At 40.4% G+C, this 15,790-nt stretch overlaps 1 protein-coding gene across 1 annotated transcript in view; it reads left to right on the top strand.

Moving 5' to 3' along the window:
* Positions 1-4,679, top strand: part of fam222aa (family with sequence similarity 222 member Aa) — a 57,676-nt gene extending 52,997 nt beyond the window's left edge. The window contains exon 3 of the mRNA XM_082170342.1: positions 1,435-4,679. Coding sequence (XP_082026468.1) covers positions 1,435-2,888 — 1,454 coding nt within the window. The 3' untranslated portion in view covers positions 2,889-4,679. The remainder of the gene's footprint in view (positions 1-1,434) is intronic.
* Positions 4,680-15,790: the final 11,111 nt, after the last annotated feature.

Genomic DNA, 15,790 nt, shown 5'->3' with positions numbered 1-15,790 from the left:
TTTGCCTGCTCCTGCTCTGCCTTTTTGTAGCACTGAACTAAGTAGCCATGAAATTGCCTGAATAATGTCGTTTAAATCCAATCTCACCACGGCCCTTCACCTCTGCTCATCCTCTGCACTGCCTCTCGCAGCTCTTTTTCCTTGTTTCTCCAACTCGTTTTTCTCAGAATCCCAAAAGCCAGAGGTTTCTCTGAAAACGCCTGATTCAGAACCCTGATCAAGCCAAAACCGAGTCCAACTACCAAGGACACTTTGTCTTACTGTCTGAGTACTATTAGACATTAAGGCTTATTGTTTTTTTTTATCATTTCCTGCCCTGTCCTGCCCAACATGTGGGTCTTCGTGTTTTAATAGGAGTGAGTCAGTGAGTTTTGCAGCACAGCTTTTAATGGATATCTCAATCATGTTTTATGACGAAGCTCGGGCAGTACATTTTGTCTCACAGTTTTTCTGTACAGGCTGAAAAAAACCCGGTTACGAGTTCCCAGTGGGTAGAGTTTTCTGGGGTTCGTGGGAGGGGTAATGTAGGTCTGTCTCTTCATTTGGAGATGGTCTGATTGAATAATTGAGAAATTGGCCTGGCCAAGGCTAAGACCTACTGGTGCTACTTATAAATCTCAAATGTGTCAGTGCAATTAAACAAGTCTTTTATCCTCCTTACTTCCTGCTCGCTCTCCTTTCCGTCTCCAAGGGTAACCCAATTTTGAACAATAGAAAGGCCAAATTAATTTCACAAAGCACTGGTTTAATAATGCCTTAGGTGCCTGATTTCAAGTTAAAAAGCTATTTATCCAGGGATAAACCTCTACTGGAATATAAAGTGAGAGAGAACTGGGCGAGGAAAAAAATATAGTTTCTATAGAGAGGCTGAATTTAAAACATTCCGTATTCACATAATTTGTGAATTATGTATCTGTGGCTTTTACAATTACATCTTTTTGTTCTAAGCAGACATTTTCTTACCAATGAAGCTTGCAATTAAGAAAGTACATATATAATGTCAATGGAAAATACTAGATGGGTAGCTGAGAACATACAAATCATGTATGTAAGTTGAGGAAGGGCCTTATTTTCTTTGTTGTGGAAAAGGCAGAACTGCTGTTGTAATGTGATCCACCAAAAAGAGCAGGCCATTTAGATTGATGCCAAAAGTTGTTACACACCTTAAGGCATCGACTGTGTGACCTTCAACCAGGGATGGAGGTCTTTACTGGAAGCTTGGCATACTTGTCCCTACTAAAATGGATTGGGATTTGCACACAAATACAGTATTATAGAGTGCCAAAGACTTTTTTAAAAGAATGTCCAGGCTGCTGCTTTCTGACTGGTAGCTCCATTATCATCTAACATTACATAAAGTTACCATATAGTCTACACTCGTGTTTCAAGTCTTTAAAGTCTGACTAAAGATATTCTTTTATTTTTGTCTTCCAGGTGAGCTGACTGTCCCCATGCCTTCCCCGCGCTACCCCAGCGCAGCAGAGCTGGATGCCTACGCACAGAAGACAGCCAACAACCCTCTGTCTATCAAGATATTCCCCACCAACATCAGGGTCCCCCAACACAAGCACCTTAACCGGACTGTGAATGGATATGACACCACTGGACAGCGCTACAGCCCCTATCCCCAACTCCACACTGGGGGCTACCATGGTCTGTTAGCGATCGTCAAAGTCTCATCATCATCCTCATCATCCTCATCATCTTTCTTACCCTCCACAAAGGGCGTCCTCAAAAACTCAGAAGGCAGGAGGACTAAGTTGTCTCCGGCGCAAATAGCAGTGGCTCCTTATCCGCCTCCCAACAGCAGCACTTTAGGTCATTGCCATGGACAGATTGTGTACCACACAGGGCCTCCCAAACCGACAGAGGCCACCACTCTGTCGGTCCCCCCTAATGTCACTGTGGCCAGTTCTGTGATCCCTGTGGCAGGGGGCCGAGGACTGAACCTCCCTCCTCAGTCAAATCTTCCCTCCATCCAGAGCATCATTTACCAGATTAACCAGCACTGCCAAGCCCAGGCTCTGCAGCAGGTGTGTCAGAATGGGGCATCTACAGGATCTCTGAACCCCAGCCCATCCAAACAGGGCACCGCTAACTCCTCAGGGGGGACTTATGTCACTAGTGTGGCTCCGCAGGGAAACATGGCCTATTCAGGGACGGTGCTACCAGGACAGAATGGGGAGGCGATGAAGGCTGGGGTGTATCCCGAAGGTATAGACTACCTGTTGTGGCAGAAACAACAGCAGCAGCAGCAGGCTGTTTTGAGGATGTACAGCGGGGGGAGTGGAGGAGGAGGTGCCATTAGCAAGTCGCCCGAAACCTGTGCCCTGGGAGGGTCAATCATGCTCGGAGGGGCACAGGTATCCTCCTCCAGAGGTTATCCGATGACAGCCAGTACGAGTGGTGGACTGGACAAGGTCAGCTCTTCCCCTTTGAACTGTGTGGGGATGCATGGGAATTTTTCTGTCGGCCAGTATTTTGCGCCTCCGTGGAACAGCGTTCTGGTGACGCCAGACAGCGACTGCTACAACCCACAAGAGCTCCCGGGAGCTACCACCACAGCTGGACCGGTGACAGGGCACAGGGAACTGGGTTTCCCCCACCATCACCAACACCCTCATCATCATCACCACCACCACCACCATCATCCCCACCACCACCACCCCATAGACAGCACGGGTGGTCTGTGTTGCAGTTTGCCCAGTAAGAGTCTATGTAATACATCAGTGTTGAGCAGCAGTCTGCAGTCACTGGAATACCTGATCAATGACATCCATCCTCCCTGCATCAAGGAGCAGATGTTGGGGAAGGGATATGAGACTGTGTCTGTGCCGAGACTATTGGACCACCAGCATGCACATATCCGCCTCCCTGTTTACAGATAAGAAGAGCCGGGTTGACCAATATAAAGAGCGACTGGAAAATCTTTAATCACAAACTGCAGTTGTTGCCATTGCCTAGATTTGCAGTGGAGTTTTGTGATTCTGCTCAAAGCAGACTGGGGGAGATCTGGATCCAAACATGGTTGGGTGAATGCTGGAAAGCTAATCGGTGCGCCTCAGCTCAGAGCTGGGAGAGAATTGCTGGCTGGGAATTGGAATGTTCCTAAATGTGGATTCTGTGATTCTTTTCTTTTCTCTCTTTTTTACTAAGAGGGAAATTTTTTTTTTGGTTTGTTTTCCAATTGCTTATCTTTTTTCTTTTTGAATTATTTTATCAGACTAATAATTTTTTTGGTGAGAGTCAATGGTTTAAATGAAGTAAATATGGCCTCTTCTCCTCCCCACATTGCAAGTAACCGATTGGATTAACTTGATGAAGAATGATGGTCTTTAAGCACCACGGTTGTCTATAAAATATACGGTTGAACCTGTGCTGACAGAACACTGTAAGAGGTAACGGTATTCGCACATTACAACATTTCAAAGACCAAAAAGGCAACTAGATGAGTGCTTTTAGGTGGCGTTAATCGAGAAAATAAAAAATTTTCATAGAAATTGCACTGCTTGGGGTGTAAAAATGTGTGAAAGTCTTGGCAGGTTGGAAATTAGACGTTTGAATATAATGTATTTAAAGAACTTGAAGACTTGAACCTATTTTTGTTGTTTTATTTTATATATATTTGTAGTATATAATATGCATTGGCTGCTAAGGGAGTAAGAGTGTAAAATGCTTAGGTTTTTTAATGTTTCGTTAAGGGTCATTTCTTTTGATTTTATTCTCCTTTGGCTGCAGTTTAAGTTTCTGCTGTTCTCACGGTGTATTCACCTCGAGAACTATACAACAGAACGCTCATTTATTTACCTACACTGGAATCAAATCTCCAAATAAGCAGATATAAAAGGAATCGGTTGTTGGAAAGCTCTGAAATGAGACCACCCTCATTAACAAGTTTAGACCGATCAGGTCTTGTTGAAAAGAAACATCAAATAAACACATTCTGACATGCCAAAATGAATCTGATTTGGAATTGTGAAAATGAGCTGTCTGTTGTTGGTAATGTTGTTCTTGATTGGTTAGGGATCAAATTACTTTTCTCTCATGGCTTTGAAGTTTTGAAGTACAAGTGACTCCATTAAACGAAGACCTGAGGGGAGTTAACCTATCAGAGGTGTCGCTTGACCATTCCTCTTTTTGAAACGATAAAAACAATCATTGTGGTGCCTCTCTCGAACAGAGGTAGAAGGAGAGGGTACGAGTGTTTTTCTCAGCTCTGTGCTAGCGGTTTCGAGCCAGGTTGAGGCCGCTCGTAAGCTTTGTCTCAACACTGAAATATTTATTCCGACTGTGACTTTCCTGTGAATGTACTGCACTTAGATTACTGAGAAGACTAATGCCTTGTGGGACAGAGAGGGGGGAAATAAAGAAAAATTGGATGGGCACAGCGGTCCCTGGCGTTAAATTAGCATTTCTTTTGTCAGTCAAATTTCATTGGTAAATTGAATTTAGAAACTCGAGAGAGGCAGGGGTGTTTCTGGCGGAGGCAAAAAAAAACTGGCTACAGTCTAGATTTATGAAGTGCAATTATTATGACTGTATTAACAATTTTGTTTTCTCTGAGCTTACACCAAAAAAAAAGAAAATGTAAAACTACAGCTGTGTCTACATTCCCAATGTACCACATACTCATTCCCTTCTTGTTTTGAGGTGCAAAATAAAATGATTTCAAGAATTTATTGAGAAACCCATGTCTTTGCTTTGACCTTGTCTGTATGACAAAATTGAAATTGTCATGTACAAACCGAAGCAGTTTGTGAGCTGAAAAAGGAATTTCCTTGTAATCAGTGTTGGGGGTAACGCATTATAAGTAACAGGAGTTACGTAATCAGATTCATTTTTAAAGGTAACTAGTAAAGTAATTTGTTACTTTTAAATTTCCAACAAAATATCTGGGTTACTTTTTCAAACAAGTAATGCAAGCTATGTTTTCCCATTTATCGACTGATATCTCTCCTGTCCACGTTTAAAGATATCAGAAGAAGTGCAGAGGCGTTGTGCGCTGTGTAAATATGATGATTATTGTAGTTCTAGACTAAATGTGAGCAGGCATTTACTCATCTCACTTGCACAAAAACAGATTCAGTATTCCCTAAAATGAATAAAAAGAGTGAAATTCAGTAATAAATGTTGTAGTAATGCAGTACATGTAGTAATGCAGTAATGAAATGTTAAATTACACAAATATACTTTATTTTATCTCATTTTATTAACCAATGTCTTTTCTGCTGACCCTCAATGGTCCAATTCAATCATACCAATAAGCAAAAATAATTTGATAAACATTATAAACATTTGTGTCTTTTTTTTTTCCTTTTTTTTTTCTTGCTGCAATCTCCTGTGTCCTATTCTTCTGCAATCCAGAATGGCAGCAAAGCTGAAAGGTTTGTTTGAACTGCGCCCTCCACTGTACAGGTGTGAATTTGCATTTCCTTCAGCCCGAGGCTTATTCATTTAAATTTATCAAAAAACAAGCAAGCCCAGCCCAGGTGAGGAAAAAGTAACATAAAAGTAACAACACATTACTTTCCATAAAAAGTAACGCCAGTAGTTACTTTTTTAGGGAGTAACGCAATATTGAAATGCATTACTTTTAAAAGTAACTTTGCTTGTAACTGCTTGGACAGTGCTGCTTGTACACTGCTTGTAACTGAATGGATACAGTACATCTACGTAACGAGTTTGCTTGCCCATAAAATCTTTCAGATATTAGGTTAAACTTATTTGGCTTGCTGTCCACTGAAGAGGGGCTCGATGAAGCAGCTTCAACTCGAGCTCTGATATACCCCCCAGTGGCTAAATGTAGGATATGATAATTGAAGGGCAAGGTACCTGAGATGAAGGTGGAGTTTGGGGAGGTGGAGGGATACTGGAACATCTGATGCTAGAGAGAGGTAAGCGGCTGCTTATATACTCAGGCTGTTGATTGAAAGATTAGATGGGCTCACTCCTCCCTAACTTGCGTTTAGGAACTTCATTAAATGCGCATCTGCTAATGAGTTTCTCACAATTGAACCCAAAGTAATTTTTTTAACCCTAGGTTAACTTAATCCTTAGTTAAAACTTTACCCTGGGTTTGTAATTAGTCTTGAATAGTCAGGTTTTGAGACTTCATACTGCAAAACCTGGTTTAAGATTCTTATTTGCATATTTATGAGGTTAACCATATTGATTTGACAAGTACCGCATGCAACCTGTTGTAATCACTGCTTGTCAGTCCAATTTCACTCCCAAGTCACTGTTCAACATTTTCCCTCAAACACTGAAAGCATGTGAGACTTTTAAGCACAAATATTTAAGAGGAATGCAATATGGTTTATAATTGGGATTAGTTAACCACTAAAGTGCCATTGAATTTCACAATCTTTTGCCACTAAAAACTATGGAGCAAAACTTAATATTAATAATAGTGAAAAGTTTTAAAATGGTTAAGAGTGGTGCTAACCACATGTGAGAAACATTGCAAAGAGAGAGTTCAACCCAAACGGGTTACTGTCAGCATGTCGTTCCAAACCTGTATGACTTGCTTTGTTGTTTGGACCCCGACGTTCTTTAAAATATCTACTTTTGTGTTCCACAGAAGAAAGAAAGAATTGGAGAGTGAGTACGTAAGTGTTTGTCAAATGCATAAATATACAATCTTTCACCTCGTCTGTCGCTCATCTTGACTTTAGTTACATTCCAAAACATAGTCCTCAATAATATTCTTACTGCTTCGTCAACTATGTATCTTCCTATGTTCCTCAGTTTGAAAGACTAATGCAAAAACATGATGTCGCAGAGCAACTGAAATCCTTCTTCTCAGAAATCGGCAAATATGCTACTGTGTATGTCCTCGGAGATCCATTGTGTCTCTGCAGAGAACCCATGTAAGAAGTGATTGTGTTAGTCAGGCTGAGCATGCTTGGAGTGTGCCGTATTGATCTGCTGTAGATTAGCTCATAATAACGCACCGCTTGCTTTGAAGACAAACAAGGGGACCTGCAGGGAATACAGGCAGTACACCTGAAGTCAGCCCATGCCTACATTCTGTTTCCCAAATACTAAAGTCTTCAAGCAGATTTTTTTTATTTTAGTCAATCAATGCTGTGTTTGTGCTAGATAAGGGGTGATATCCTAGATAAATATGCTCTGAAGTATGTGAGCTCATGTTGGTTAAGAGAAACCAGAGTTGTAACAGTCTATAAACATCTCAGAGTGCACGCTGTCTTTTTTCCGTGTGTAGTTTTTGTCAGCTTGAAAGATGTGCATCTGATCACATCCCTGGGGGTTTTCCTCTCTGCCTCCCTGCTGCTGTCATCCTTTATGTTCTATCTCTGCTGTGTTAATGGATTTGAGGAGTCCGCTGCTGCAAAGGACTCTCTTTCAATCTCTTTCTCGTGTTCTGCCCTCTACAATTCAGAGTGCAGCCTTTACCGGTAATATTTATAGACGTACAATTGCTTTATTCATGTGGATGCTGATGGTGCTGTTGTACTGTACATTGTTCAACTTCTAACAGTCATTCTCTCTTTTAATAGCGTACAGACTTGATCTGAAAAAAGTCAAATTTAATATATTGATAAGAAGCTTTGTAGCCGTTCAACAAACCTTTTTAAACAATTTAAAACTCAAGGCAGTTTTTTAAAAAGATATTCTATTTTATCACAGCCATCAGAAGACTGGTACACTGTGGTCATAAAGGGATGGACATGGTGAGCAACAATACAACAAAACAACATTTTTACAATCTTCTATTGTCCAATTTTGGTGAGCCTATGCGAATTATAGCCTCAGTTTCCTGTTCTTAGCTGACAGGACCCGGTGTGTCTTCTGCTGCTGTGTTCAGAGATGATCTTCTGCTGACCTCGGTTGTGGTTATGTGAGTTACCGTTGCCTTTCTATCAGCTCGAACCAGTCTGGCCATTCTCCTCTGACACCAACAAGGCATTTTCTCCCACAGAACTGCCGCTCACTGGATATTTTCACTTTGGTATTTTCCAGTATATCCCAGTTGATCAGCAGTTTCTGAAATACTCATACCAGCCCGTCTGGCATCAACAACCCTATTTATTAAAATAACGCCCTATTTGAGGGTATAGGGGGCGATTTCGGATTCAGCCTATTACATTATAACCAGTCACAGGTGAAGCAAATACTGCTGATCATCTCCTAACAAGGCCGCATATTAAGGTCTGGGTAGATGTTAAGCAAACAATCAGCTCTTGTAATCAACATGTTGGATGCAGAAGAAACGGGCAGGAATAAAGATCTGAGCAACTTTGACAAGGAACAAATTGCTATGGCAAGGCGACTAGGTCAGAGTATCTCTGAAATACTCAGAGTATCTCCGGTTTGTGGGTTGCTCCCGGTCAGCCGTGGTGAGAATTTACCAACAGTGGTCCGAGGAAGGATAAACCACAAACTAGTGACGGGGTGTTATGAGCCCAAGAGCAAGGAAGGCTATCCCGTCTGGTTTGAGTCAACAGAAGGTCTACTGTGGCACAAGTCATGCAAACATTTAATGATGGTTATGGGAGGAATGTGTCAGAACACACAGTGCATCACGCTCTGCTGTGTATGAGGGCTGCATAGCCGCAGAACAATCAGAGTGCCTATGATGACCCCTGTCCACCGTCGAAAGCACCTGCAATGGGCACATGAGTGTCAGAACTGGACCTGGAGCAGTGGAAGAAGGTCGCCTGGTTCGATGAATCCGGTTTTGTTTTACGTCGTGTGGACTGCCGTGTACTTGTACACGATTTACCTGGGGAAATGATGGCACCAGGATGTGTGATGACGAAAAGCCGGTGATTGCTCTGGGCAATGTCCTGCTGGGAAACCCTGGGTCTGGCCTTTCATGTGAATGTCAATTTGACATGTGCCACTTCCTTAAACATTTTTATAGACCAGATACACCCCTCCATGACAATGGTGTTCCCTGATGGAAGTGGCCTCTTTCAGCAGGATAATGCACCCTGCCACACTGCACATATTTTTCAGGAATTGTTTAAGTAAGATGCTGAGATTTATATAGGAAAAGCTTCTTGTAACGAACCCTTATATATGGCTTTCTCTTTACCACCTGTGTTTTCAAGGCTGAAGTATGTTATAAAGGTAACAAAGAGATTTTATTAATTTGTTATTTAACATTATTTCAGTTCATTCAATATATATGTTTATACTGTTAATTTAATTTCAATCCATAAAACATATCGTGCCATACCATATTTTTTTACGGTAAAGGTATTAAAATAATTTCACTTATAGTTTTGTTTTGTATTATTACTTATTTTAATATAAAAGTTGATGTAGTCTACATTAAATAGTTTGAAATATCATGAAACGGATTAATATACCTACTGTCAAACATTTAGCAGCACTCAATGTAATCGCAAAAATTATTATCTTTTCCAAACAGGTTTTTTTTTTTTTTTTACACCACTCCATTGTTTGGACAAATACTTTGTCCCGCCTCAAACTCATGCCATAGGTTGACCTGTCGGACCACTCAAGCAGAACAATGTTTTGAAAGCACCACAGAGAGACATAATGCTGATCTGGCCCAAGCCCTAATGCAAACAGAGAGACAGATTGGTGTCAGGAACAATATACCTCTTAGCGTCCATACGAATAATAGCATTAGAGCCAGTATAGGATTTCTGAGAGGCGACTCCTCTCATCTTCTTTGGCTTTAAGAAGACATATGGACCATCACCAGCTGCATCTGTCCTTTGAAGCACCATCTCTTTGAATGATCACTTGTTTTCAGAAGGATTATACTTTGCGCTGACTAGCGCTCAGATGTGCTGTTGCGGTGTTACAGGAAGGTAGACTTTGGAGAAAGAAAGAGACCGAACAGGCGGGGGGTTCAGAGCAGCCCTGGAGCGTGAAGTCGTCCTGGTTGGTAATCAGGATAATTGCAGCGTTGCTAGTGCTCTAGTCTCCAGTCTCTGAGTGTGTGCCTCTGTGGCCCCGTGTGCAGATTGGCCCCTCAGGCACCGTGAACCGGGCCACTGCAATTCCCTTCTGCAGAGACAGAGAGTGAGACGGCTCCACCTCAGGCCTGTCTTTTTAGACATTCTTATCAGATTCATTTAATGAGGTTCGTAAAACAGATTAAAAAAAATACACCATTGTGACATTATTCATAATTAGACCCTATTCACATTCTTAATGCTTATTTCTAGTCTTATTGTGCACAATTCTTTAGTGGGCACTATTCAGAAGAAAAAAAAGTGTTATTGGTCATAAATGTAATAACTTCTGAAACAACTTTCCTTTTTAAAGGACATCACTGTTTTGTAAAAAATAATGTCGCATTTTAGGCTTCTGTTGTTATGTAGCCTTTTTCAAATCTTGCAGTTGACAGTCATTTAACGTAATAAAGATAAACATAATAACGATGCTTTGAAAAGGCAACATGCATAATGCAACACCAAGTTCATGAGTTCCATTCCCAGGGAATGCGTAAACTGATTAAACATTGTAAGGTGCTTTGGATAAAAAATGCACGAATGTGCTGTACATGCAAATGTGGCACTTCCATTTGGATATATTAAGTTGCTCTGGAGGGTGACCTTAAACTTTAACCTTCGCGTCTCTTCTTCATATTTTCATGATCCAGTCAATTCCACACGAAAAAAAATCAAGCCCTGGCCTACTTTTATCTTGCTAAATATTCAGAAATAGACTATGAAATGCATGGCATACGAAAGTAGAATGGGCTGTGAAGGCCGTTTCATGTTGACTTTGAGGTGGCTTTGCTGGAGAGGCAGATTTTGCATTCTGTCTTCATTTGAATTCACTGTAGAAGTTTTTGTCTTTCAGCCTCACTGCTTCACTTTCCTTCTTATGCTCACATACCTTGACATGCTCTGCCACTTTGAGCGGATTTTGTTGTCACTTAACCATTGAAGTAGCTGAGGGGGTCAGAGCATCCCATTAACAGATCCATATGTGGGCTTTCATTCAATACCCGGTCTCTCTTGAGGGGTCTTTATTCTCTCTCTGTCTGTCGCAATCTCTTTCCGTCTCTCTCACCCTCTCATTGTAATTTAAATGTCTAAAGCAGCGCTCCTGTTCTTCTCTGCTGGTTCAGTGCTACAGTCATTAATTAGTTCATCTTTGGTTCTGTTCAGCTGTCAGCCACAAAAGCTTGAGGTTTAGCTCTCTGACTTTACTATATGAAACATTTTATCTCTCCCATTATAAGATAAACATGATTTTAGAGGACTTACAGCCTGTATATATCCATCCTATTTATCAGAAGTCACCAATTAGTGTACTATGCTCCACATCTGAACCCAGTATTGGTTCCACTTAGGCCCTGAATCATTTTTCATATTGATATAAACAGCCACTCCACTACTATTAACACTGTTTTGTTTTGTTTTACACTGCAGAAGTGAAGCTGCATCTCTACACAGTGTTACGGGATGGCTGATGCAGCATTTCTAATGCTCTCAGTTTGAGGTTTAACCTTTAAAGCACACATTTATTTTCCATGGAATAAACTATATTACATCTAATTTCATATCAATATCTTTGTGAATTATTTTGTTGCCTCAAGGCTACTTTGAGCAATTAGGGTACCAAAACTCATAGGAAAATATTATTAATTAGTGATGTTTAATAGAGTAAAGCAACTGTGCGCAAAAACATTCATTAAGATAACTGCATTTTATAATTTTTGCCTTATTAGCAAATCTGTCATACGTCTAATTCCACACTCTGCAAAATATTTAAAATCAATTACTGGCAAAAAAAAAAAAAAAAAGGTTTGTTGCCTTAGTATTTCCTGCACATGATGATTTGCGTGCCCTTGCATCCAGGTCATGGACAGCCTCATCTTTTTCCACAGCCTTGCCTCTGAGGACAGTTGATTTAAGACGATTTTACATCATTGTAGAGATTATTAACCCTCAAACATCATTCAGAGACCCAGTGCATGCGTCGTGGTGCTTTTGTGAACGCATGTTGGAGATTAACATTCTATACATAAAGTTATAATAAATAATGTTTTTTTTTACGCAAACAAAGCACTCAAACCCTTTTTGGATCTTTTAAAGTGGTAGTTGTGTAGGTTGTCAATGGAGGGACAGAAGGTTCTCAGATTTCATTAAAAAGATCTTCATTTGTGTTCGTAAATAAGTCACTTATTTCTGTGATGGTAAAGCTAAATTTCCAGCATCATTACTCCAGTCTTCAGAGTCACATGACCCTTCAGAAATCATTCTAATATGCTGATCTGGTGCTTGAGAAATATTTTGTATTATTATCAATGTTGAAACAGTTGTGCTGCTTAATATTTTCGAAGGTAACCGTGTTACATTTTTCTTTTTGTTCCAGGATTCTTTGATGAATGGGAAGTTATAATGGTTTACACTGCTTGTTTGTTTTTCATCGCCATACTACATATTGGCTCCTGGCTTTTACAGTGTAAACTGTGATTGTTTGGACTGTCCCTGCTGGGAAGAAGAATGTAGAGATTGAGCCTCTTGGAACTTTAATTGAATACCTCTGCTTTATATTATCAGTGAATGTGACTCGGTTGAAATCATATGTGCACACCAAACAACTATGCATCAAAATAATTCTTTTTTTTCCCCCAGTGGAATGAATTGAGTGGCATTTCTGCCCCGCCTGTCTATATCAGCGTTATCTAGATCTAGATTCATGTCTACGTCTAGGCAACACTGGTGGCGTTGTGCACAGCAGGCCATTGTTACACAGCCAAGTATTTGAAGGGCACAGGCCCTGTGGGAGAGAGACAGGAGCCAGTAACAGGGGGAGAGATATGGCAACACAGTGAGCTTGATAGAGAGCTAAAGCCCATAATCCCACTGGTTCAAAACACAGTGCGCTCTTTCCCCAGTGTGCAGGGTCTAAACCTTCTGTGTGCGTGTGCATGCAAGGCCAAAAAACAAGACGTGCTGATAAAAGCATCCCTCTGCCTTCCTCCTTATCCATCTCGCTCAGAAAACAGAAATAAAAATAAGGGCAGCTGCTCTCACCGCAGATCTCTGGCACTGCGTTTCCAGCATGGCATGCACACAAACAAACACATAAACACACAAACTGTAGGTCTTGCCCCCATTGTGGCTCAAACTCAGTGAGGTGCATGTAAACCAAAACATTGCTTTTAAAAGAGCATTGCCTCTAGTGCAGAATGTATGTACTCTGATGGAGAGCTTTGCTTGTGATCTGGCTGCACTCCAGCACACATACTACGCATATAAACAAGAGATACAGGCCCGACGTTCATCCAACCGATCGATGCCGGGGGCTCAATGCATCCTGGGTAACTCGGCCAATCCGAACGTAACGCTCCTTTGATGGTATAACATTTTTAGATGTTTTAATGTTCTGTCAGGAGTTCACTGGGCTGCATCCCAATACGCCTACTAATAGTATGCACTGTAAGTATGCACTTCACTGGTGAGGGGGGAAGTATGGACTGTAAAAGAGTTTGCCAGTATTTGTTTACCTGCCCTCATGTTGTTCCAAATCTGTATGACTTTCTTTTTTATGTGGAACACAAAAGGATATATTTTGAAGAACAAAACAATACTGGACCCCACTGAATTTCATTGTATGAAAAAAAAAAAGAAAAAAAAAGAAATCAAGACAAATCAATAGCCTAACGAAACTCGTACAGCCCTTTGGCTAATGTTCTAGCAAGGTTCTCTCAAAGTTTTGAACAAGCATCCTTCTAAAGTTATTAAAAAGTTTGCTCAGTTATCTGGCCTTTTATACATTTCTTAAAATGTTATAGCATAAAAACTTTATTTATATGTTTATTTATAAGTTAAGAGAACATTCAGAAATAATGTTTTCATAACTTAATGATAAGGCCGAAAAAGATCAACAATACAAGCAGTTTTTCAGCTAAAATTGTGAGCAACATTAGCCGAACAATGTTTACAGATAAGTTTGGCTTTGTATTTTCAACATACTTAAAATTGGGATGCACTAATGTTAATCTTGCGTACTATTTAGGATGCAGTGCTAGTGTCATGTGACACATTTTAATGAGAGTCATATCAGTTATTTGTGTCCTCTTTCTGCATCCAAATATGCCTCATTCACTGTCACAAATTATGCGAAATGAACAGAATGTCATATGAATAAATACATTCTATTAACGCTTTTTTTACTCCAATGCAAAGAGGTGTACTGTGAGCCGAGCAACTCTTTTTAAGTTCTTTATGTATCAAGAAAGATGTTCTTCGTGGTAAAATTGTACATTTAACAAGTAAATTGTTGAACACACGGATCAAACATGGCAGATATAGTAGGTGCAGGAATGTATTTACACCTACAGACGTGCTTCATAAATGGACGAGACACAGCAAGCAATTCTGCATTTAAAAGACATCTAATAGCTAAACAAGACAAAATTTGGGCTGTCAGTGAAAATGTAATAGGTGTCTAACCATAGCTCAAGAATATCCACAGGCTATGCATAGGACATGTCAAAGAAATGAAACCAAACACCTTGTCACTGTTGACTTTGCTTACATGATGGAATATCATACATTTCACAAGTTATTTTGGCAAAAACGACATGTAACCAAATTCAAGGTTATTTTGGCTAGAAGTGGGTTACTCACAGCCAGACTATATCGGGTCTATAGTTAACCTAGATGCTAAAATGATGGCTATTGCTTGCTGGGGAAGATCGTTGAATTAGGTACATGCTCTGAAAGTCTCTTTTTTTTTTTCACTTCTTGTACTGGTATCTTTAGCGAAAGGCAAGTGAAAGTCGCAGTCTCTTTTTAATCAGACAGTCAGCAAAACTAAAAGACAAAATGAACAATTGCATTGTTTGCTAAGTTGCAAGCCAGAAGATTTCAGCGTGGACTTCACTGGCCTTTCCTCGGAGGAATTGCAGTGAAACTGAAGATAGCTGAGCCACAGATGAAAGAGACACAGAAAAGAGAGCGAGAGGGAGGGTGAAAGAGCTTTGTATTTGTCACTAAATTGGATTAAAGATTTAGCTGGCATCATTTGTAGTAATGTATGCAGAGTTAAACGCTGCTCAGAAGCCTCTCTCACTCAAAGAGCTTTAATACTGAAACCGAACAAAGTGCATTCAGCCACGCTGAACACAATCTCCATGGGATGAGCAGTTTCCTTTTAATGTTACCATAACTACACTTCACTGCACTTTTGGCAAATTTCCCACCCTTTGAAAAATGTTCAAAACGCCGCTGTTTCTCTCACTGTCTAATATAAGAAGAGCACTAGACAGTCTGGAGATTAGTTCAGCAGTTTTATTTCCCATTAATTGCTGTATTGTTTTGTCAGGCTCACACTGAGAATACATCTGTGATCGAGCAGAAGCAGCTCCGCGATGTTTTCAGCACGCACAAATGAAGAACGGGTGGATAAAAACCAGAGAGAACCGATCAAAAGCTTTAGACAATGAATCCAGACATTCAGAGAATCGGCTTTGCGTGTCATACATGCAGTTTAATGCTTGACAAAGGCGGCGTATTTACTTCGAAAGAGATGTACCTTGTTAATCTGACTTTTTGAAAGATGTAGACAAAGAGGACATGAACGATATGCCGATAACTTGCTCTCCTCAGAGAGCGTCTGACTAATGCATAAATTGTAAATGTCCGTGTTTTTCTGTTATATTTCTGTCATTGTTTTCATTTGAGTGTCTCAAGTGTTTTATTGTTCTTATGGATGATTCGTTGTAAGCTTTTAGTTGGTTTTCTCTGCGTAATAGTCAAACGAGGACGGAAAGAGCCACACAGAAGAGCTTCAACATCAGATCTGATTCAACATCACTTTCATA

This window comes from Leuciscus leuciscus (assembly GCF_965113295.1).
Source record: "Leuciscus leuciscus genome assembly, chromosome: 5".
NCBI lineage: Eukaryota > Metazoa > Chordata > Actinopteri > Cypriniformes > Leuciscidae > Leuciscus > Leuciscus leuciscus.
Note: the sequence above shows the minus strand (reverse complement) of the source record. Positions and strands in the feature narration are given on the sequence as shown.